Here is a 23,947-nt window from a genome sequence, read left to right as displayed (position 1 = left end):
CTCAGAATCCTGCATAGATAATGAGGTTAGAGAATGAGATGATAAAGACATGGCTCAGAGGCTGAATATCTAATTTATTTAGCAAAAACAATCAAAAGCTTGTTTTTAAGACATTCAAGGCCTGTTTAAAATAGGTATTAAATGCCATAATAGGTCCCCTTTAAAGTTTGTAATTTGTCCCTTTAGCCTTTTAAATAAACAAAACAGCATGTTAATATGTAACCAAGCGAATCTTAAATCAGCGTGTGCTTTACCTGGGATTCCTTCACCGCCATGTGTCCTCTCTCCAGCCTTCCAGACTGACCCTGGACAACGCGCCAGACCCGCTCCCCGGGGCGGACCCGCTGCACAAAGTTGGCAGGGAAAAAGCCAACTTTGTCACCACTTTTACCCTGGAGAGCACACGTGAACCGTCAGGAAACAAACATTCATCATCTGTCCACCCAACCTTTCTCGGGGTCCTTGAGCTGACTTTCATTCTTACGCAGAGGTTACCAAAGTGTCGTATTTGTCTCTTACGTTTCATTCTGCATTGTTTTTCAGTGAAGATTGTCTGTCTGTTGTAGGGACTTACGATTAATCCGTGTCTCTCTGATAAATGCACCCCAGAAAAGCTGACCACTATCGAACTGTCATCATCTATTGAGTTATTTATAAGAGGAATCAAGAAGGACATTTTCATTTGTCCTTTCAATCAAAATCCTGTCTGATTGAATGAATAATCGCCGAGGCTGCAGAGCCATGCCTACATTTGTTTTAAGGAGTATTTAAACAAAAATAACAACAGATAATGTCCAATTCTCACCAAGTAAAACCAAAGGATCCTGTTTAATGTGGCAACTTTTTTACCCGCCTCAGGTGTTGAAGTATTAATTGAAGTTATTCACAAATTAGGCGTTAGTAATGAGCGGACGATTCATGCATTCACATTAAGCTTTCTTGGAATGGGTCTGTTGATTGAGAGTGTTTTACAACAACTACATACGTTCTAGTGAGTACAAGGGCAGCTGATTAAACACACAGCCACCACACATCCACAAGTCTGGGTGAAACTTGCCTTTGCACTGAAACGGAAACAGGCACGAGTGCACTCACACAAACACATTTATTTCCACTGGGAGTAAGTGGAGCTCATTACAGACTCAATAGACACCTTTTAAGGCTGAAACACTTGTTACGTTCATTATGTTTAATGCTTTTTTTTTTATTTTCGGAGGAAATGATGCTCTATTTCTGTCTGTGGCTGCCTGCATGCTGATGAAAATGGAGCAGGTGCAATACACAAGGATTCATTTACAGACTTAAATTAGCACGTGCACAATAATGGGGCATTCGCACCTTTTCTGGGCACGCAAAAGACACACACATCTCAGGGGATGGACGCACACATGGAGATGTTTGCAACCTACCTTCCACCACTCCTCATTGGAGTCGTCTATGACCTGCACCCGGTCACCGGGCCTAAAGGAGATACAAAAAAGAGGAGGGTTTGGAGAAAGGATGCATGAACAGGGGAGGGGGGGTGGTGAAAAAAAAAGTGGTCAAAAGAGACAAGAATGGGATACGTGATGGGGAGATGGGATGTTGTAAGAGCAGAAAAGGAAGAAAGGAGCGCTGAGAGCAGGCACAAAAGATAACATTATCTAAGTGTCACAGAAAGCTGTCGTACCCATGGTTACAAAGCTGGGTAAAATGTGGAGGAGTCCGTGTCCCTCTGGAGAGGTTACACAGCAGCCGACTCCAAAGTCAGGAGGGCTACGTGGACTCTGCAGCCGACCCCACCAACAGTTTCTGAAGAGACCTTTCTACGCACGAGTACCCCCCTGTCCTAGAAAGACGGGGAGAAATGCTGTCCCAGTTGTTTGCACGTCTAATCTCTTGGGTTTGCGCTTTCACAACTGCCCTATATAAAAGCGCACAAACACAACCTGTTTAACACGAGAGTTAAACCAGCATCGCCTGGAGAACTGAACTTGAAACTTTTAGCTTTCGAAAAGCTCTTGTAGCTTTTTCTCTAAACCTAAAAAGACCTCTCTCTTTTTAGGTTTTTGCATATTTTACGTAGGATTAACCTGCTTAAATGATCACTGAAGGAACAGCAGCCTTGCTTATATTCCTCCAAAACTGGATGGTGAATAACTTTACACCGACTCAAGAGACTTATTTTATCTTTGAAGGTACTTATCTTTTGCAATATGAAAATGTGAAATATCTACTGCATAATATATCTTTATATATGCCTGTACCTAAAGCAGTAGCTTCGTTGTATAATTACTTTATTATCAATTATTCAGACTCTGTGGGTTTTCTCTTTGGAAGAGATTCACTTTTTCTAACTACACTGACCCAAAATATAAATGCATATGGTCATTTTGCTTCAATATTTGTTTACCAGCACCAAAACATTTCAGAATAAACACCACTAAATATCAAATGTCAATAGTGCCTCAACATTAACAGACTGCTGTCACTTTTCGGTGCAAAAACCCTCAGTTTATGCAGCATTAGACCATGGCAGGCTCTGGTTGGAGTTCACAGCTTTGGGTGTGGAGTGTGGCCACCACGTGCGTCACGGAGAGCAACAAACCTCCGAGGTGTCGGGGTCACCAGGTTGCCAATTGTGGTCTTTGGAAGATTGTCCCATTCTTCTCGGAGCTGGAGCTGGAACATGCTGTCCCCCCTCCGATCCAGAACGTCCCCAAAGGTGTTCAATGGGCTGCCGGTCTCTCTAAAGCGACTGATGGTTTAATGAGACACGTTCAGTCCTTCTGACACAGCTGTGACAGACATCCCTCCGCTGAGGATGCCATTAGTTCCACATTCAGGGGTGTCCTTTTACTGGAGACGCTGGAAGGATCGGCTGCATACTGTTCACACCGACCTCCCACAATGTGGACTTGCTGCATGTGAAAAAACCTCAACAATTCACTAATCTCACTGGGAGAAGTCAAGACTCAAAGTTTATCTATGCGGTATGTGCGTTGATATTATTGGTCAGTGTATGTGTAAGATTCCTGCTAAAAAAGGATATACCTATTTTATCATGAGTGTGTCTTAGTAACCACATGGTGCATGTGAATACATTTGGTATGAATAAAGGTAAGCAGCAGAAGTTTAAAATCAAGTATAATTATTTTCAAGGGGGTAAAAGAAGACCGACTGGCAAAATAAGGATAAGTCTCCACATTCCGCTTAGTTGTCTGTACTTAAAATGTTTCGCCACATTTTAGACAGTTATGTGCAGTACTCGAATTGTAAAAAAGAAATCAGGGGGGATGGTGGATTTTATCATATGGGGACAGATAATTTGTGCTGATTACAAATAATATAATATATTACAAATAATAGCAGTGACCAAAACACCTGCAGAAATACTGCAGGAATGACATAGCAGCAGTTAAATGCAGCCTTCTGTAAGCTTTAAATATCCACTGGGCTTACATCAAATACATCAAAACACAAAAATAAAAAACAGTTTTCTGAACTTATCAATATGACTCTGTCCTTCACAGGATAGTAAAATTGATAACTGCAAAAACTCAAAATCTTAACAAGAATATTTGTCTTATTTCTAGTTAAAATGTCTCATTTTAGTAAAAAAAATTTTCTCATTACACTTAAAACAAGACGCATCACTGGAAAAAACAACAATTTTCACCTGTTTCAAGTAGATTTTCACTTAAAATAAGTAGAAAAATCTGCCAGTGGAACAAGATTGTTTTGCTTGTAATGAGAAGATAAATCTTGTCCCACTGGCAGATTTTTCTACTTATTTCAAGTGAAAATTTACTTGAAACAGGTGAAAATTGTCAAATAAGTTATTTTTCTGGTGTTATTTTTCTGGTGATGACTCTAAATGTTGAAATAGCAGTAAAACCACATTCATGATGAAATGACATAAGGGATGGAAACCCCCTTTCCATCCCTTATGCCAACAGTGTGGCAGTTTTACTAGGGGGATGATTTTGACCGTTTTTATTTCAGGGGGGATGCCATCCCCCCTCATCCCCCCCCAATTCGAGTACTGCTTATGTGTACCCAATTGTTATATTCTCTAGTTTATAATGCTTCATGCCTGCACACACTTCATTTCCACTCCCTTATTTATCAGTGAATAGATATAGACACCATTTCAACTCTTTGCACCACAACATTTTGGCTCAGAAGTGGGAGAGGAGTTGTTTCAGTTCCAGGTCGGCAGTTTGATGACCAGCTCCTCCACGTCACGAAGGGCCTTTGGGCAAGAAACCCAATATTTTCTTGACTTCAGGTCTAAAAAAAGCTGTATGAGTGTCTGCGGGAGCAGGTGAACCACACTTGGCAGCACATTGTGCTGCTGTTTAAATGCAGAACTCTCAATATCCGTGAGAAATAGCGACTGAAGCAGCAGCGAAGAAAATATTTAGTTCGACCGAATGTTAAACACACCTGTTGGAGAAGTGGATAAAGCTGCCATCATTTACAGTGCGAGGAAAGGATTCAGGCAAAAAGATCCAATTAAAAAAACTGCATGAGGTCCAACAACACCAGAGCAGCCCTCCTCATAAGAACGGAGCTGCAGCTATTTTTAGCCATCACATTACAAGACAAAAAAAAGAAAGGAAGACCAGAACAATGATTTACACTAAGCTTCTTTTTGCTTTTAATGCAGTTTGTGAGTGTTAAATTGTGCTATTCATAGAAGTGATTAATGGTAAGGAATGCAAGCCCAGAGAATGTTTCCCTTTTATGTTTTAAATTAAGCCCCCCCCATCAGATTTGTTCTGAAAATTAATTTTGTCCACATAAGTGCATGTTTAGGGGGAAAGGCTTGTTTTTGTCCTTGTATATTGATTATTTTTTGGTCCTGCGCGTTTTTCCATTTATTTTCTGTCGTAAAACGTCAGGACTGTGGCGCTTGATTGACGTCTTTCATTTTGCTGCGGGCTCTTCTGCTCCTTCTAGGCCGGGGCAACATAAGCCTGTATTAGTAACATTGTTTATCGGCCTTTTTGGGCCCAAAAAAGCTGAAAGACTATAGTAATGCAATTTTTTATTTTTTTAAATGCAGTGATTTTTACATCTGCTTTTACTTTCCTTTGCAGACAGTGTGAATGTTTTTCACTTGTCTGCTTAATTTAATTGGTTAATAAACATTAATTTTTGCATTTCAGGTCGGAAAAACATTCCAAAACAGAAATGGAGGCTAAAAAAGCAACAACAGGTGAAACAATAATGATTCGAACTGGTGATGTCATTAGGTGCAGGATAAGATAAACGGAAGATCTCCATTTGATGGTGTCAACAAATGTGTGAGAAATGATTTTGAAATATTTGAAAACATATTTGCCCTTCTACACTGCAAATTATTATTAGTGGTTTCAAGGAATCAGGAGACATTTCAGTACATGAAGAGCAATGGGGGAAGGCGGCGCTTGACGAACGTGACCTTGTTCCTCAGACGGCAGGGCGTGAAGAACGGTCCTTCATAGCTGATAGAACCAACCGGACAATGGATTACTGTGGCAAACCTGTGTCATTCACTACAATACCAAGAGGTGTGGAAGGCAGCAGGAATGGACCCTCACACGGTGGAAATGTTTTCTGGACTGGTGGTTGCATCAGTGCCTTTAGCAGAGCGGATTTCCAATTCTGTCATAGCCCCATTACTGCAGAAAGTAAACTGACATCACGCTGCTTTAAAAACAAGACATTCATGCATTTTTCAGCAAGATGATGCAAAACCACATGCAGCGTACTGGTGGCTGCAGACGGGACTGGCCTGCATGCAGCTCTGACCTGACCCCATTAGAAAATGTTTGGAGAGTTTTGACATGAAAAACACGACAATGGTGACCCCGTACTGTTGCACACCCTTTGATGCTTTAGCAGGAAAGTGGAACAAAATGACTATGGAAACACTCCCTCACTTAAGTTATGCCTGCATAACTTTATGTTATCGCTCCGATAGCTTTGAAAGCTCAACTGTCCAAACCTTTTTCTTATTCAGCATTATATCTGCTCTTTACATACTCTACAGAGAAGCACAAACGTGTGAAGAGCCATATTTGGGGTAATCACCGATGGATGTCCAATCTGAAAACATCTTTGTGGGCAGGAGTTCCTCATAATCCAAGGAAATCTAATCTGTTCTTCATTTGTGGGTCTTTTGCATTAAAAGTTTAATCGTTTTTTTATACACAGATATATAGAAACGAGCTCCATGCACACCAACAGAAACTACAGTCAAATCCTGACTTCTTTCCAACATATTGTAGTTTTTCGCATCCCCTCCAGGCCTCTTCGTTAAAAAAAAAATAGATTGTTCACCAACATATCTCACACTCAGACAGCCGCAACACAGATGGTTGTTAGCAGTTCTCCTGCTCTACTTTTATCAACACTGTCCTCTGACCATCAATGCATCCACCCACAAAAACAGCATGACGCATATCCTGTCCCCAATGTACTTTCCTCATCCTTCATTTCCTACTTTGATATTTCCCCTTTACTTCCTATGCCTGTTTCGCCCAGTCGATGTCTATTTATGCTTCACTTTCACGGTATTTCACTTTATGTCAGCCGTCCCTTTCATCTCCCAGTTCCACATTGTCTCCATCCTCTCTGCTCCTGCTGCAAACGGAGCTCAGTCAGAAAGCTCTATGCTGGGACAGCGTCGGGATCCGCGTTTATAATTAGTCATCCTTAAAGCCACTCCAGCACCGTCCTCCACAGATGGTGGGGACGTTCACATCCTGCAGGAACAGCCAGGGCAAATGACAGAATGGGACTAAACACAGACAAAAGCAAAATGCTCATACTTATGCATGCAATGGTTTAAAGGAAAACAACCAACAAATAAACCCTCCTGCACTTGAACACGTGTGGTTACAAAAGTGCTTGGACACATTCAGCTGGTGTGGCGTTTACTGACTGTAGTTCCAGGTCGTTTTGTTCCTGGGGCAGGAACTTGTAGAGCGCTACGTAGGTGTGGATGGAGTGGACTTCTATGCGCTTCGGCACCTGGACACGGGGACATGATATATAGGGAGGGCAGATGGTGAGGCAGCAAAACATCCTGGAGGAGGTCAAAACAAATATGGGTGACCTTTCTGCGTAGCGTGATACCTTTACTTCGCTGTCCTCCGCGGGAATCTGAGCTTGCTCGCCACTTTCCTCTACCTCCTTCTCCTTCTCCATCTCCATCTCCATCTCCGTGTCTGGGACAAGGATGTCTAAAAGCAGCGAGGAGAAGTCATGAGAAGAAGTCGGAAAACAAGTTCTCACACATGCAAGTCGATCATTTTCTCTCTCACGCACGGACAGTCCTGCACAGGTAAACGCAGCGTGGACACACACGTAAGCATGAGCATACAGCACAGATCCACACACGTAAAGGCACAAACATGCAGCAGAGTTTACCCCCTGTCTCCTCAGTTATCTCCTCCTCCATGCTGCACTGTCTCTGCTGCCTCTCTTCACCTCCCTCCCCCTCGAAGAAGGAAACGATAAAATGTTAGGACCAGGCTATTGCAAATGACATTATGTAATAAATGGTTCTCCCTATTACTTTGCTATACTGAGGTCTGACTAGGCCAGGGGTGTCAAATGTGCGGCCCGAGAGATTTTCATGCGGCCCGCGAGACGTTTCCAACGCAAAAAAACTTAAATGTTAATTTACTAAAAAGGAAGGCATAAATAATTGCCATGAATCGCAGCATATCCGATAATATATTTCTTCTACAAATCCATAGTTATTCCACAAAGAGAGCAGTTTTTGAACATTTTTTAGTTTTCTAGAATGCATTTGCCGATTTTATTTCTTTTTAGACGGTCGTTTATTTTTATTAACTGACTACTATTAGATATTTTCGTAGGAAAGATATCACTGCTAAAAAAGATGATAGAAGATATTTATTTGGAGAATTTCAGTTTTGAATACGAGGATAGTGACGTAAAACAGTTAAAAGAGAAGTGCTGACTTTTTTGGCACACTGGCGTAAATATCCGCGCCAATTTTTAAAAATACATACTCTTAATTGTACTGGAAAAATCTGTAAATCACAAAGAAACACTCTCGGATGTAATAAGAAAGATTTTGCTTTTGATTAAATTTCCTATAAAAAAGCGAAATATAAAAAAAACATACTTGTTTCTGTTTATCTTTGTAAAATGATATTAAAAGTATCTTACATAATTTGAAAAAAAACAAGAAATTTCAAGAAAAGATCCTGAAGAAATATATTTTACATAATTAGAGTGTAAACAAAGTGCATATTTCCTTTAAAATTAACTAAACTGATATTGGATTATTGGATTGGATTCGCACCGTTTTTGTTATTTTGAGCGTGCGGCCCGCGAGAAATAAATTGGTCAAATCCGGCCCGCCAAGCAAAATGAGTTTGACACCCCTGGACTAGGCTATTGTTATGGACTGAGGACGCACTAAACTTTCGGACTAAACACAAATATGATGTACTCGTGCTAATTACAAAAGTGAAAAAAATTAAAGTTTTTAATCATTGGGCCAACGCCGACTGATTTGTCATAGTTCTTTGAGCCCCAATGCGTAAAACCTCCCCTCTCTCACACAAACACAAGCTCAGCAGGCCTGATTGTTCAGCTGCAAGACGTTTCACTGTAAAGGTTAAGTTCCAAAATGCCAAGCCTTTCCTGGACAGTCATTTGTTTACACATATTTAAAACAAAACGGTGGTCTCTGACATGAAAGTCTTTGAACAGCTTTTACCATATAACCCCACTCGGAGGGGAATATGTGTTCCTCAAACTGTTAAACCATTACTTTAAACCTGAATAATCAGTGCCCACTTTTTCTTCTTTTCTATTATCCAACAAATTCTTGCTTGATCGAGGCTTGAATGTTTATGCAGGGACGATAGAGACTTTCTACATTGTTGGATTTGGTCTGAACGTCCTGCTCTGCCACAGCTGTCAGTCAGTCCGCTAAAGGCGTCCCTCCGGATACAAATACAAGAACAGATTTCACACTCAGCCAGCCCAAATGTTTTTTTCCCATTAATGGTTCAAAATTTCCATAATTTACTAACCCAAAATCCCCAAAACTTCTGACACCGAGTAAAATAGATATAAAAAGCAGAATGCAATTATTTGCAAATGTCATAAGTGCATATTTTATTCATAACAGAACATGGAAACATATCAAATGTTGAAACTGAGACATTTTACCCTTTTGTGAACTGAATACAAATTGTGAAACATTTTCAGGAAGATTTTCCTCAGCATGAAGCTGCGAAGACTCTGAGTATCCCATCATCTAAATGATATTGTCTAACAAGTCAGAGATTCTGGAGAAACCGCTCTGCACAAGGGATGTGGCAAAAAAAAAAAATCAATCTGTGATCTTCAGACCTTCAGGTGGGCACTGCATTAAAAACTGACATGATTCTATCATGGAAATCACTGCAGAAGCTCAGGAGAAAGTGTAGACGTCAGTCTTACGAAGAATCAGCCATATGCCACCATGATCCAGAAATGTAGCAGTTTTCTAGGCGCCAAAGTTCATTTAAAAATGGCCTTAGACAAAGTGGACAACTGTCCTTTGGACAAATTCATTGGAAACTACATCCTCTGAACGAAAGAGTGTGGGGGGGGTCATCCAGTTTGTTATCAGTTCAACAGACTTCATCTCAGGTGGTACGGACAGTACTTGAGTTGAGGGGGGATGAGGGGGGATGGCATCCTCCCTGAAATAAAAACGGTCCAAATCATCCACCCTGTAAAACTGCCATCCCCCCTTTCCATCCCTTATGTCATTTCATCAATGAATGCAGTTTTACTGCTATTTCAACATTTAGAGTCATCATCAGAAAAATAACACCAGAAAAATAACTTATTTGACAATTTTCACCTGTTTCAAGTAAACTTTCACTTGAAATAAGTATCTGCCAGTGAACAAAATCTTGTTCTACTGGCAGATTTTTCTACTTATTTCAAGTGAAAATCTTCTTGAAACAGGTGAAAATTGTTGTTTTTTCCAGTGATGAGTCTTGTTTTAAGTGTAATGAGATTTTCTTACTAAAATTAGACATTTTAACTAGAAATAGGACAAATATTCTTGTTAAGATTTTGAGTTTTTGCAGTGATCCATTTTACTTATCCTGTGAAGGACAGAGTCATATTGAAGTTCAGAAAAGTGTTTTTTATTGTTGTGTTTTGATGTATTTGATGTAAGCCCAGTGGATATTTAAAGCTTACAGAAGGCTGCATTTCACTGCTGCTATGTCATTCCTGCAGTATTTCTGCAGCTGTTTTGGTCAGTGCTATTATTTGTAGTATATTATATTATTAGTAATCAGCACAAATTATCTGTCCCCATATGATAAAATCCACCATCCCCCCCTGATTCTTTTGTACAACTCGAGTACTGGGTACGGAGGTGCGTTCCTGCCCATGGACCGGTCGGCTTGTACAGCTTCTGGTTTCAGAGTGCAAGGGCGTATAAATGCCGCTATCAGGTAACCCGTCACTTTTTCTTCCGCTCTTATGTTGTTGGTTTTTTTTAGTGGACGCCGATAACAACGAGTCTAAATGTCTGCCAGCGCTTTATTTTCCAATTTTCTCCAGTGACCTTGTTTGGGTAGTATGAGACTTTTTATCGTCATGTAGGACCCAGAGGTCGGCAGCTGGATCTCTCCTTTTTATTTTATTTCATCCCAACCCTAACCCTTGCACCTTTCAGCAAGAAACTTCCTAACCATACGCTGCATTCGTTTCAAGAGCATGGCTTCATAGTCCGACTGCCTGCAGTGCAGACCTTTCATCAATTGCCAACATTTGGTGGATCATGGAAAAAGAAATAAAAAAGGCAAGGAAGATCCAAGACGGTTGAGCAGGTCCAATCCTGTCAGACCAGAATCTCAGTTCTGAGACATATTAAGGGTTGTTGTTACACAGTCGTAAACATCATCTTAACTTGTGTTGCCATCAAATTCAAAATGACCTTTTTTTTATCTTTAGATGGTAAATTTCTTCAGTTTAGACATTTGATATTTTTGTCTCTGTGTTATTTTGAATGAAAACGGGATTGTTGGATTTGCTAACTGTTGCATTCTGTTTTTAGTTAACGATTCTGGACCTGAGGTCGTATTAGCTGTTAATGTCCCATTTTACTACATGTTATGCACCTTACACCGTATGAAGCATAAACATGAGAGTAGCGTTTTAAGCCTCTATCCGGGGTGTCATGACTTGATAGCTGATAGGTAGGTTGGACAGCGGTTTGGCCTTGTCACAACTTACTCTACGTCTGAAACACACATTGGACTGTCTTCTACCTGCACCCACAGGGGGATGTTTCCGTACCAAGCTGCGTGTTGGTGATTCTGACAAACTGCCAAAACTGGAGCGGCTCATCTGTGCCAAGGACGTCCCATAGCGCAAGGCGGCATACACAGGATCTACCCGCATCCGTGCCACTTCTGAAAACACACACACACACTCACTCTTTATATCTGTGAGGGAGAGAAAAAATTACGCACGTCAATTATTCACTCAACGTCTCAGTTCCAGACACGTTGCAATTAGGACTACGCACACCGAGACCATGTGGTTGTCGTCCGTGCGCCAGTCTGGAGGAACCGGTCTAAATATATCCGTAGTAACGCAGCCGGCCCAAACCAAAGTGACCCACTTTAGATGTGAGCGTGCTCTGCAGCCAAAAATTAAGAAGACGTCAAGACATTTATATAAAGCTACACACTGGACGCGTGTCTTAGTTTAATAGCTGTGATATATCTGGAGCTGTAGTTGAGTAGAAAGAGAATAAGAGATGACAGTTCCAATGAGCTTGGTTGTTACATGTCACGGAGGAGCAGCGTTTTAGAGGCTTTGAACTGGATCTGCTGCTTCTGTTACCCGTCCAGCTCGGCAACAGTCAAATAAAGAGCAGGGAGAGATTTTGTTTCCTTTTATTTTCTGTACAGCCAGATGTTCTGTGTGTCTGTGTCGCATAAAGCTGCAGCCTTTGCAGCTTCAAAATGCTTTCGAGGGATTCAGAACATTTCAACAGAGTCCCTAGAAAGTCCAAATTTAATCTAAGTATTTAGAGGTGATGGAGCTGAACTTCACTCAAGGAGGTGCTTCTGCAAAGAGAAATTAATTACAGAAGAGAAAACGACAGAGAGCAGCGCTGAGAGACTACAGTTCTCAGCTCCATACAAATAATTATCTTTTAGCAGTTTTAAGCCCCTCGACTTCCTTTTAAGGAGAATACATTATTTGATATGACTTCAAATTGTTCAATTTTTTAACTATCTTAACCTTTTTTCTTTTATTTTTAAACATCAACCTGGAATGCTTGCCTTGGCTACACAGGGAAATTAATCCTTGCAAACATTGTTCAGTAGAACATCAATAAAACTTTAATTGTCCCTCGTTGACTGAAGCTTCAAGCATTAACTCCTCTCCTGCTGCTCTAAACGCCTTTGCACACCAGACACTTTCTTTTTCTTATTCGTGCCATTGATTTGCTTGCTAATGCTTCTTTTTTAAGTTATATCAACCCAACGCAGGCTTTCACATCAAAGATGTAATTTGGCGGGGCGATCGTGCAGCTTCGGCTGCAGCCTGGAGAAAATGAGCTCCACTCTGGACTGAAAACACGACGCCTCCACTCTCCAGTGGTTCGGACAGAGATGTCTGACTCTGTTATCCTGGGCCGCATCAGCATTAGGGTTATAGTGTTGTACATCAACTGGAGTACTAGCTAAGCTGTATTGACCAGCTATGTGCGATGGTATTGAAATCAAGATATGTTGTGGGACGTGTCATTATGGTCCATGTCTTCACAAGTCCAAAATGATCTCTGTGTGTTGTTGTTGGCCAGATAATATGTGGTAAAAGACCCGATTTAACGCTCAGGTACGGTGGCCGAGACCCGCCATTGCAGAAAATTAAAGAAACGCTGCAAATATAAATAAAAGCCGCTGCAAAAAAAAACAAAAAAAAACGCAAATAAAAAAGCCACAACGGAAGTGAATTACCGGGGACTATTTTTGCTGATGCACCGGTGTTTTTACGTGAGAGGAGAAGAAGAAGATGAAGAGGACGTAAGTGAAAAGGAAGAAATAAGAAGAGCGAGGAATAAGAAGAACAACGAACGAGAAAATAAGTGAAAAGGTTAGTGTTCAACGTCGCTACGTGTAATTTTTAATGTGCAACACCGGTGCATCGGCAAAAATAGTCCCCGGTTATTCACTTCCGTTGTGGCTTTTTTATTTCCGTCGTTTTTTTATTTTATTTGCAGCTGGGTTTCTTTATATTTGCAGCATTTCTTTTATCTGCAGCGGCGTTTCTTTTTGTTTGCAGCGTTTATTTTATTTGCAGCGGCGTTTGTTTCTGTTTGCAGCGTTACTTTTATTTTCAGCAATGGCGGGTCTCGGCCAGGACTTGAATTTGACATTGAGTTCCACTCCACAGTCTCCAGACAGATCCTTCTCTCTGTTTTCCAAAAGTTATGCTCCCAACATAAACGCACCTGACCAACGGAACCAGGGCAACCCCTGAATGGACCATAGACTCACTGTGCACAGCTGTTTGCAAACCTATACGACTTTTAAATAAAAAAATAATGTAAGTATATATGATTTCACCTCAGACATGTGGTCAGCCGTTGCTCCGGGTCAGTCTGCTTGGATCTAGTTACCGCAACAGTTCTCCAAACTGTTTACGTCCCACAGGGACTGTGATACAGTTTGAGCTCCTAAACCGAGCAGCTGAACTCACCAACTTCTTCTCCAGGAAGACCGTCTCACTTTTCCTCTCTTTTTACGGTAAAAGCAACAAGATCATCGTCATTTAAATCTTTATTTCTTTAAAACATATTTGCATTGTGCTTGATTCGAAGAACGTCAATATTTTGTCTCTGAATTAATCTCAGTTTTATGGTGTTTATTCACTTTGTCCTAATGTGCAAAGACTTTTAGACCTTTAGACCCTCCAATCAAATTAAACTTCATTTTTATAGCAATTTTTTCTCATAGAATAAAATGCACCACAAAGTGCTTAACAGTAAAAACAAAACGTTAAACAAATCTGAAAAATATAAGCATAGAAATAAGAGAAAGAAAGAAAAATGTAAAAATTTAAATAAGCAAATAATAATAGTAAAAAATAATCTTTCTATTAATAATAATAGAAATAGACAAGTAAGTAAATAAATAAGATATCAGCAATAAATAACAGTAAAATGTGTTAAACGGGGCAGGTTGGGTGAGGGAGACTGGACTTTTGGTGGGATTGGGGGGGTGTAGTGTGTATGTGGGTGTGAATGTGTATACGAGTATCAGTGTGTAGTTGAATTTACAACTTTAACATTTAGTATTAAACTAATAATTAAATTAAACCTTCCGCATTACTTTAAATGTTTGTTTAGGTTTTTTGTCTCATATTGGTAGGTGTCAGACAGACAGACAGACAGACAGACAGACAGACAGACAGACAGACAGACAGACAGTATATTCTATACTGACTTTGACATGTCTGGAATGAATCAATAAATGAAATGAAACTTTAAGAGGCTGGTGCTGGAGGACCTGAGGGTACGTCAGGGTTCATAAGGTAAATCCGTACAATAAGAAGGCACAAGACCATTGAGACATTTAAAAACCATAAGAAGTACCTTAAAATCGATCCTGAAAGACATGAGGAGCCAGTGCTGTGATTTTTTTAGAATGGCTGTAATGTGAGCTCGCTCTCTCGTCCTCGTCGACACACGAGCATCCGAGTTCTGAAGACGCTGAGTCAGGAAGGACGCCCAGGTTGTTTAAGGATCGGATGTCTTTAAAAGGTGGTGCATGTCATTTTGACAGATGTTTCTGTCTTTCAGCCTTGGGACTGATAACTCAACGTTCAGTTTTAGCTAATTAAAATTTGATGTGAGGCATAGAGTTGTTTCCAAAAGGGCTTTGAGGGTTCTGTAGGGACCGACATAACAAATGGAGGGGGGCCCAGGTGTCATGCTGATGAACTGTGGATGATGATGGACGTCCAGGTTAATTGTACCCAGATGTATGAATAATACAGGGATGTGACAGCATGAGACACAGGGCTTTAGTCAGCAGGGTGGACTTGATATGCGATGAGGCGCTGCATCACTGAACCAGGTGTTCCTCCATAAGAAAAACAACCCGGAGAACAGTGAGATGGAAAGAATTCAAAAAGAGCTTCTCCCTTTATGTCTCAGCCACCGGCAGCTTTCTTTGCCAAATGTAAAGAAAACAAACCCCGAACAATGTGTATTCAAAACCTGTTTGTGAAATATTGGTGGATGCTGGGATACAGATCGCTGCAGGGGCCGAGTCAATGTTTATGAAACTTTTAAACATGCAAACTGAAGTGCCCGACCAAAAAATGAATACCCCTCACCGCTCGCAGGGTTTACAGTGCAAACCATAAACAGAGATATCAAAACATAAACATCAGAGCTTATAAATATTTATTCACATACTTTCAGGGTGCCGAGCGTCCGCCAGCCTCCCAGAGAAGCTGGGTTTGTTCCTCCGCTTTATCTCTTTCTGCTTCATGCTCCTCGCTTGTCAGGTGAGACGGAGGCAGTTCTTACAGTAGACACACGCGCACACACAAGCACACATAAATCTAAAAATAAACCCCAAAAAAGGGCTAGACAAGAGCGACGTTGCAAAACAAAAGCACGGGGACGCCAACAAGCCGGCGCACGCACTCACAAACCCCCTCACGCACAGACAGGCGCTCACCTTGGCTCGGCGTGACTTCCCTGACCACGGCCAGTTGGTCGTTGACGAGCATCGGCGAGCTGAAGTTTCGCTTGAATGCTCCGGACTAATGGGAGAGAAGAGAAGGCAGAATGGCTTTTCAGCTTCCATTACTTCCTGTTTATAGATTCAGGCGCACAGGGAAGTGGATCTGACTGTGTTGCGACTGAGGGGCCGTAATGGAGCCGTATGGAAATCGCTGGATCAGAGGTCAGACACGGGCGCGTGAGGGCACTCAGACCGGTGTTCCTGCAGGAGGAGAGCACATCTGCACCGCTCATGGTCATGCACGTGGCTCAGACCCCGGCGTGGACGTGTGATTGTGTTTGTGCGTTTGTACAACTGCAATTTTACACCAAATTAAGCACGCTAATACTTCCAGCTGAGATTGATCTGTGTTTGCCTCCATTAACAAACTGGAGACTGACTTTCTCACGCTGAGGAGAGAAAAACTGTGGATTAAAGGCGAGAAGGCAACATCACTGGTTCCCAAAAAAGATGCTGGAGAGGGACCGATTTTAAGCTGCAGAGATTCTCGCCCAAGATTGTCTTTTTTTTCTTTTCAATGTGGGAAAATTGATGAAATACTCAGTTCACATCATACTATCTTGCAGCTTTTATCAGTCTGCCTTAATGTGGTTTCACAAATGTTCTGCTTTGTTCTGGACCAAAAGTACAAAAGTACAAAACTAGCGTGAAAATACCCTATTTAAGTTTAAATAAGCTCCTTTTTCCCCTTTCGATGTCTCATTGTCAGTGATAATGTAGATGTTTTTCTTCATCACAGGGCCTCCTAAGCACATTATTCAATAAATTTACTCTTTAAATAGTTCCATTTATCACGGCAGAGCTGCCCAGTTCTCGCTAGAACAGATTACCACCCACTCCGGTTCGAGCTCATGCGTGTTGATCGACTACACGGAAAACTTGAAGAGATTGCTGAGAGAATCACCTTGGTAAGTTCTATCTTAATGTATAACTGCATTTGACAACTAACTAGCGCATCTGCACCGCTCATGTCGTGCACGTGGCTCAGACCCCGGCGTGGACGTGTGATTGTGTTTGTCCGTCTGTACAACTGCAATTTTACACCAAATTAAACACGCTAATACTTCCAGCTGAGATTGATCTGTGTTTGCCTCCATTAACAAACTGGAGACTGACTTTCTCACGCTGAGGAGAGAAAAACTGTGGATTAAAGGCAAGAAGGAAACATCACTGGTTCCCAAAAAAGATGCTGGAGAGGGACCGATTTTAAGCTGCAGAGATTCTCGCCCAAGATTGGCTTTTTTTCTTTTCAATGTGGGAAAATTGATGAAATACTCAGTTCACATCATACTATCTTGCAGCTTTTATCAGTCTGCCTTAATGTGGTTTCACAAATGTTCTGCTTTGTTCTGGACCAAAAGTACAAAAGTACAAAACTAGCGTGAAAATACCCAATTTAAGTGTAAATAAGCTCCTTTTTCCCCTTTCGATGTCTCATTGTCAGTGATAATGTAGATGTTTTTCTTCATCACGGGGCCTCCTAAGCACATTATTCAATAAATTTACTCTTTAAATAGTTCCATTTATCACGGCAGAGCTGCCCAGTTCTCGCTAGAACAGATTACCACCCACTCCGGTTCGAGCTCATGCGTGTTGATCGACTACACGGAAAACTTGACGAGATTGCTGAGAGAAGCACCTTGGTAAGTTCTATCTTAATGTATAACTGCATTTGACAACTAACTAGCGCATCTGCACCGCTCATGTCATGCACGTGGCTCAGACCCCGGCGTGGACGTGTGATTGTGTTTGTGCGTTTGTACAACTGCAATTTTACACCAAATTAAGCACGCTAATACTTCCAGCTGAGATTGATCTGTGTTTGCCTCCATTAACAAACTGGAGACTGACTTTCTCACGCTGAGGAGAGAAAAACTGTGGATTAAAGGCAAGAAGGGAACATCACTGGTTCCCAAAAAAGATGCTGGAGAGGGACCGATTTTAAGCTGCAGAGATTCTCGTCCAAGATTGGCTTTTTTTCTTTTCAATGTGGGAAAATTGATGAAATAGTTCACATCATACTATCTTGCAGCTTTTATCAGTCTGCCTTAATGTGATTTCACAAATGTTCTGCTTTGATCTGGACCAAAACTACAAAAGTACAAAACTACAAGCGTGAAAATACCCTATTTAAGTTTAAATAAGCTCCTTTTTCCCCTTTAGATGTCTCATTGTCAGTGATAAAGTAGATCTTTTTCTTCATCACGGGGCCTCCTAAGCCAGCGAGCCTTTTCTTCACAAATGTCAGCATTGCTTCTCTTACTGATAATTTAGTAATAACCTGAGTTTATTTCCACTTTGCTGGGAAAAATTGAAGGTCGTATTTGGACGCGGTAGAGAAGAAGATATTCACACTCAGAGCTCCCAGCAGGGATGCCAGCAGCAGAACTAACTCTGCTGAAAGGGTGCGAGTGCCTGTGATGTTCGTATTTGCATGTGAGGTCACACAACTCACGCCGAGTTAAATAAAGCAATTGAAGTAATGGTCAGTCATTTCCTGTGACTTCAACTGCAGCTCACATGCACGTTAATCAGGATCAGGAGCTCCTGCTGTACAAGTTCTCGCACATTATTCAATAAATTTACTCTTTAAATAGTTCCATTTGTCATGGCAGAGCTGCCCAGTTCTCGCTAGAACAGATTACCACCCACTCCGGTTCGAGCTCATGCGTGTTGATCGACTACACGGAAAACTTGACGAGATTGCTGAGAGAATCACCTTGGTACGTTCTATCTTAATGTATAACTGCATTTGACAACTATCTACTAACTAATTGACATTGATTTGTCATGATTTAGTGAAAATAGCGCAGGGATACGGTACCAAAGCTCTCCTTCTCGTCCATGTTTTTCAAAGCAGATGCACAGGCATCAAACTAGAGGACCAAAGTCAAAATATGTACATATATATATAATATGTATGGGAGACGATGCGAAGACAGTTACAGAACTATATCAGCACTTCTGGAGACACTCATGTCCAACGATACATCTGGATTTTCATACCTCTTCCATTGTGGTTTATAGACAGGGCCAGTGCCCAAAAACACAGATTATGTTTGACACTAAGCAAGGAGCCCAGTGTGTGAACCCCAGCTAATAATTGTAGTATTCATCATTATTATTATTATTATGTAGCCTGAATGCAGATTTATATATCGGATGTCTGCTACATTATTGTAAAAGTCAAGAATTTATATCTATAATTAATAGTTAAGTGTAGTGCAGTTATACAACATGCATTTTAAAAACAGGAGAGATCTTGAAATCGCCTTGCATTTCGCCTTGCAACCATCTTTTGTTGTTAACTATAACGCTGATTTGACCACGGATGAAATAACACGTGACACCCCTGGTTTCAAGGGTCGGGGTCACATCTGAACTGCGTGTAACCCTTCTCGTCCAGCTTTCCCGTTAAGCTCTTCAGAGGAACGGCAAATGCAGCGAGACGTGAAACTGGTTGGGAAGAAGGACGATGTCGCTGTGATGTGGCTCTATGACGTCGCCGTACCCTGAACCAGACAACATATTTTCGGACTGAGTCAGAAGCGACAGGGGTTGTGTTATCTTAAATTTCTTTCTAGCTGATTTTCACTTCAGATACCCAAATATGTACGCTCAATCACAGATTAAATATATTACTAATTTAAAATAATACTGAAGTCCATTTTTTCAACACATGTTGGTGGAACTTTAAATACAGCATTATACAAACAAAAAAGTGCCAGACATTTTTTGGATTTAACAGACTTGAAATCTGCTTTGGACACATCCAAACAAGCCGTTTCACCTCATTTCCCCTCCAGGAACATTATAAATAAAATTCTGGCTCATTTTAACTTAGCACATTACGTCTTGCAATACTTCAAGGGAGTGAACTATTCACTTTGTATCATGACTAAATACCGTATTTTCCGCACTATAAGGCGCACCGAATTATGAGACGCACCTTCAATGAATGACGTATTTAAAACGTTTCCATATATAAGGCGCACCGCATTATAAGGCGCACTAAATATATGGTAAAATACCATACTATAGTGGCTGGGGTTGAGTTACGTATCTACCTGATGAAGCTGCGCTACAGGAAATGCTACAAAATCCTACAGCAAATGCAAAAAAAAAAAACAAGAAGAAATGTACCGTATGTCAAACTTTATTAACAAAATAAAAACCAGCTTTGCTCCGTCTCGTCAAAGTCACCATTATGCGAGTTGGCGTCGCTGCTGTTGACTTGACGATTCCTGCCGTTTTTAGCGCCATTACTTCAGCGACACCAACTACATTACCCACAATCCCCCTGACTACAGTAACAGAAATTACCGAAATGATCATATATAAGGCGCACTGCATTAAAAGGCGCACTGCCGGTTTTTGAGAAAACTAAAGGCTTTTAGGTGCGCCTTATAGTGCGGAAAATACGGTAATTTGCTTCTTAAATGAAGGTAGCATCACGTCCTGTACATGTACTCGCACCTTCCCGTAGCACGGCTGCTGCGACAGCTCGGAGGTGCACCACAGGTGAGCAGCCATCTTGCAGGTTTTACATCGCAGGGCTTGTTTGGAGTTTCCTGCGGAGAGGGACAGGGGCGATAATAAGGGCAGAGGACAGAGATAAGTAAGCGACAAACATGAAAAACACAGCAGGATACGGATCTGCAGCAGGAAGAATTATTTAAAAAAGAAAAAGTCCAAAGAAAACAAAGAGCCCTGCGAATCATTTACGCGTTTCTGATCAGGTAATCAAGCTCTGTCTTGGTTTTATCAAGCTGGCAGAGACTAATCAACGGCTCCACTTCCTTTAAAAGCTGGAGAGATTGGAACGCAGCTGGAGGCATTTCAATCATAATCGATTTGGCAGGGAGTCATCCAGCTTTTGCTTATCTGATTTCAAGTGCTGGAGTGATAAAAATCCCTTGGGTATCAGAATATTTTCTCCCAAAGTGTTTTATAATTAGATATCCTCTATTTGTTACGTTTTTAAGAATGAGGAGACTGTTTTTATCCTCCAAATCAAAGATGACTGACTCCTAAATTTGCAGTGGATGTAATGAGCCACTTCACAGTAGTGAAAGAGAAAAAAAAAAAACAATTGTGTGACCTGATGAAAAAGAGTATTCTTACATTACGGAGGAAACATCGATTCTACTCAATCCGGTTAACAAGAGGGAGAGAGGCCAGACTTTGTTTGAGGACTGCTGATGAGCGCAGAAAGAGCGAGGCGATGCATCACATAAACAAACTCGCAATGCATGCAAGAACCAGCACAGATGCAAGCACGGGGGATCAGTGTAATAAATCACGCTGGCAGAAGGTAGATTTAGCAGAAATACTAGCGGCTAGTGGCATCAAATTAGAGATAAAAGCAGCCACGTATCTAAACTGAAGACAAGTAGTCTTGTTTTAATCAAATGTGTTTTTTTAAGACTTTTTCTCCAGACTTTGTGTTCCCTCAAGTCTGCCTTAAAGCGAAGTTTGACACTTTGAACCTGCTCATTTACTTTGGAGCAGAGTTGACTGAGAAGACTGATCCCACTCACCCATCTGTAAAATAATTATAAGACCAAAGGCAGTGAAAAAAGTTGGGTTTCTTTCAGTTTTAAAGCACTCTGGGAGGCATTCTGTTCTATTAGCTCAGGGGTCGGCAACCCAAAATGTTGAAAGAGCCATATTGGACCAAAAACACAAAAAACGAATATGTCTGGAGCCGTAAAAAATGAAAGCCTAAAGAATGAAGACAAATGGTGAAAGGAGAAATGTCGAAAAAAAGTCAAAATGTGGAGAAAAAAGTCAAAATTTAGAGAAAAAAGTCAAAATGTTGAGATTAATGTTGAAGTACAATCTCGAGAAAAAAGTTCAAATGTTGAGAAAAAAGTGGAAATGTTGAGAAAAAAGTCGAAATGTCGAGATTGAAAAGGAAAGGAAAAAGGAAGAAAAAAAAGTGGAAAAAAGGAAAGAAAGAAGAAAAAAGAAAAAAAAACAAGAAAAGAAAGAAAAAAAAAGGAAAAAAAGGAGAAAAAAAGAGAAAATAAAGACAAAGAAAGAAAAAAAGAAGATAAAGGGAGAAAAAAAAGAAAAAAAGAAGAAAAAAGCAAAAAAAAACAAGAAAAGAAAGAAAAAAAGGAAAAAAAGAGAAAAAAAAGAGAAAGAAAGAGAAAAAAAGGAAGAAAAAAAAGAAGCAAAAAAGAAGAAAAGGGGGAAAAAAAGGAAAAAAAGGTGAAAAATTATTGAAAAAGCTCCAGGAGCCACTAGGGCGGCGCTAAAGAGCCGCATGCGGCTCTAGAGCCGCGGGTTGCCGACCCCTGTATTAGCTCAACATTTTACATTCTTTCTATAAAATGGTTCTGTTTCCTCCAGATAGGAAAGCGCGGCGGCCCCCGAATCCCATGAAAACGGCCAATAGGTCACCCGGATTCCTGGGAGATTGTCTTACCCACTATCATGTTCCTGCAGTGCTGACAGTTGGTGGGCTTCCTAAAGACATGGTCCTGGAAAGAGTGGTTGATCTGAGGGCCGGGAGGCTTGGGGGGCAGCGACGGGGAGAGGCTGAGGGAAGGGGAGTGGGAGCAGATGGAGGGGTTGGGGCTCAGGGACGGGGAAATGGACGGCGAGCGCTCGCCGATGAGAGGGGAGCCGGGCAGCATCGGGGGGGACGGAGGCGGCGGGTCGGTGATGAAGTCCGGGGGCAGGCGAGCGTCGCTGTAGGACCTCTGGAAGAAGTTCTCCACGCTCTTACTGCGCATCAGGGTCTTGAAGGAGAGCGTGCGTTTCAACCTCTGGAGCTGCACGTGGACAGAAAGCGGGGAGGGAGAAGGCACACAGAGAACACACTCAAGATAAGCAAGAGGCCGTAACAAATGTTCAATACACCCACAGGACAGGACAGGACAGGCAATATCCCAGCATCCATAAACACAACAGTCTGCTCCGGTACGGTACACCAGAGGCGAAAGAGGGTGACTCATGACGTGCAATATTCCCTCATAAGGGAACAACACATTAATAGCAAACTATCACTGTGTTCCCTTCGGTGACACATAGCTTTATTTTGTTTAGCAGGGCTGCTTATACACTTGGCTCGTGGTTAAATAAGATACGGCATTTGTCTTTGAGACCACCTGCAGTTATGTGTTGAACCCCCACTTGTATGTAAATAGATTTTCTTTACTTGAGGTGATGAAATAATACAGTCTAAACAGTCTTATCGTGTGTCAGCAGCTTATCTCACGGGTTTGCTCTTAATGTGAAGGAGCCTGCACATCTTCTCAGCTGCAATGAGCACACAAGACCAAACTCACATAGCGTGCCCTTATTGCACGGCAAACGCGTGCATGGGCTCATTTGCATTCTGACAAAACCAGCTGCCGCTGCATTTCAGCTCAGTTGTCCAAGACAAATGCATGTTTGCTGACATTTGCCTGCAGCTCTGTGTACAGATGAAGACGCGAGCTTCCTGGAGGGCGGCGGCTATTTGTTACCCTGCCGTGACATGTGTGAGGGCGTGGCCTCTTTGCAAAGGGGAGAATGGTTCAACATGGACAGAGAGGGAGATGGATAATCAGCGGGCCACAGACACTCAGAGCATACGCTCCGTCCGTCTGCCTGTCCGCACTCGTTCTGTTCCACGCCAAACATAATCACTTTACAGGGACATGTTGTTTACAGCTCTGTGTGCCTGGTAATAAGATATGAAGACAGTTTGTCTATTGAGGGCATGCATGCATGTGTGTATGTGTGTGTGTGTGTGTAGGACACATCACGGAGATAGAGCCAGTGTTACACACGTTTAAAACTCACCAAGAACTGCTTCCATTGGATTACAGTGATGGATGCTTTGACTGTTGCACGGCTGAGATGCCGTACGCACACGATGGGGCCATCTGCATTCAGTGCCTCTTTTTCTTTCTTGCATGAATTTACAGTTTGAGCAAGAAGACATTCCTCGGTTTTTGTTGTGACAGTAAAACCATCTTAATCCTTCTTCCACCTGCCAGCTAAGCTACTCAACACACCAGTGCTGCTACTTGCACTTGCTTCTGTGCTTGCTCTGTGTGTGTGTGTGTCGACAGATGAATCTACTTATGTGTTTTGTGTGTTCTGCGGATATTTATGTGTTTCATATTTTTCCCATCTCACTGTGTCGGCTG

At 41.6% G+C, this 23,947-nt stretch overlaps 1 protein-coding gene across 3 annotated transcripts in view; it reads right to left on the bottom strand.

Annotated features, from left to right (window-relative positions):
• Window positions 1–23,947, bottom strand: part of LOC133421720 (SH3 and cysteine-rich domain-containing protein 2-like) — a 40,164-nt gene that overhangs the window by 6,384 nt on the left and 9,833 nt on the right. The window contains exons 2-10 of one of the 3 annotated variants that reach the window (XM_061711456.1): window positions 22,234–22,582; window positions 20,277–20,371; window positions 15,735–15,819; window positions 11,323–11,438; window positions 7,402–7,471; window positions 7,108–7,214; window positions 6,914–7,002; window positions 1,410–1,461; window positions 255–392 (exon numbers count right to left, since the gene is read on the bottom strand). In XM_061711456.1, the coding sequence (XP_061567440.1) occupies window positions 255–392; window positions 1,410–1,461; window positions 6,914–7,002; window positions 7,108–7,214; window positions 7,402–7,471; window positions 11,323–11,438; window positions 15,735–15,819; window positions 20,277–20,371; window positions 22,234–22,582 (1,101 nt within the window). Of the gene's footprint in view, window positions 1–254; window positions 393–1,409; window positions 1,462–6,913; window positions 7,003–7,107; window positions 7,215–7,401; window positions 7,472–11,294; window positions 11,439–15,734; window positions 15,820–20,276; window positions 20,372–22,233; window positions 22,583–23,947 lie in introns of those variants that run through there. The other 2 variants (XM_061711454.1, XM_061711455.1) reach the window with 2 other exon arrangements.

This window comes from Cololabis saira, chromosome 21 (genome assembly GCF_033807715.1).
Source record: "Cololabis saira isolate AMF1-May2022 chromosome 21, fColSai1.1, whole genome shotgun sequence".
NCBI classification, from domain to species: domain Eukaryota; kingdom Metazoa; phylum Chordata; class Actinopteri; order Beloniformes; family Belonidae; genus Cololabis; species Cololabis saira.
Note: the sequence above shows the minus strand (reverse complement) of the source record. Positions and strands in the feature narration are given on the sequence as shown.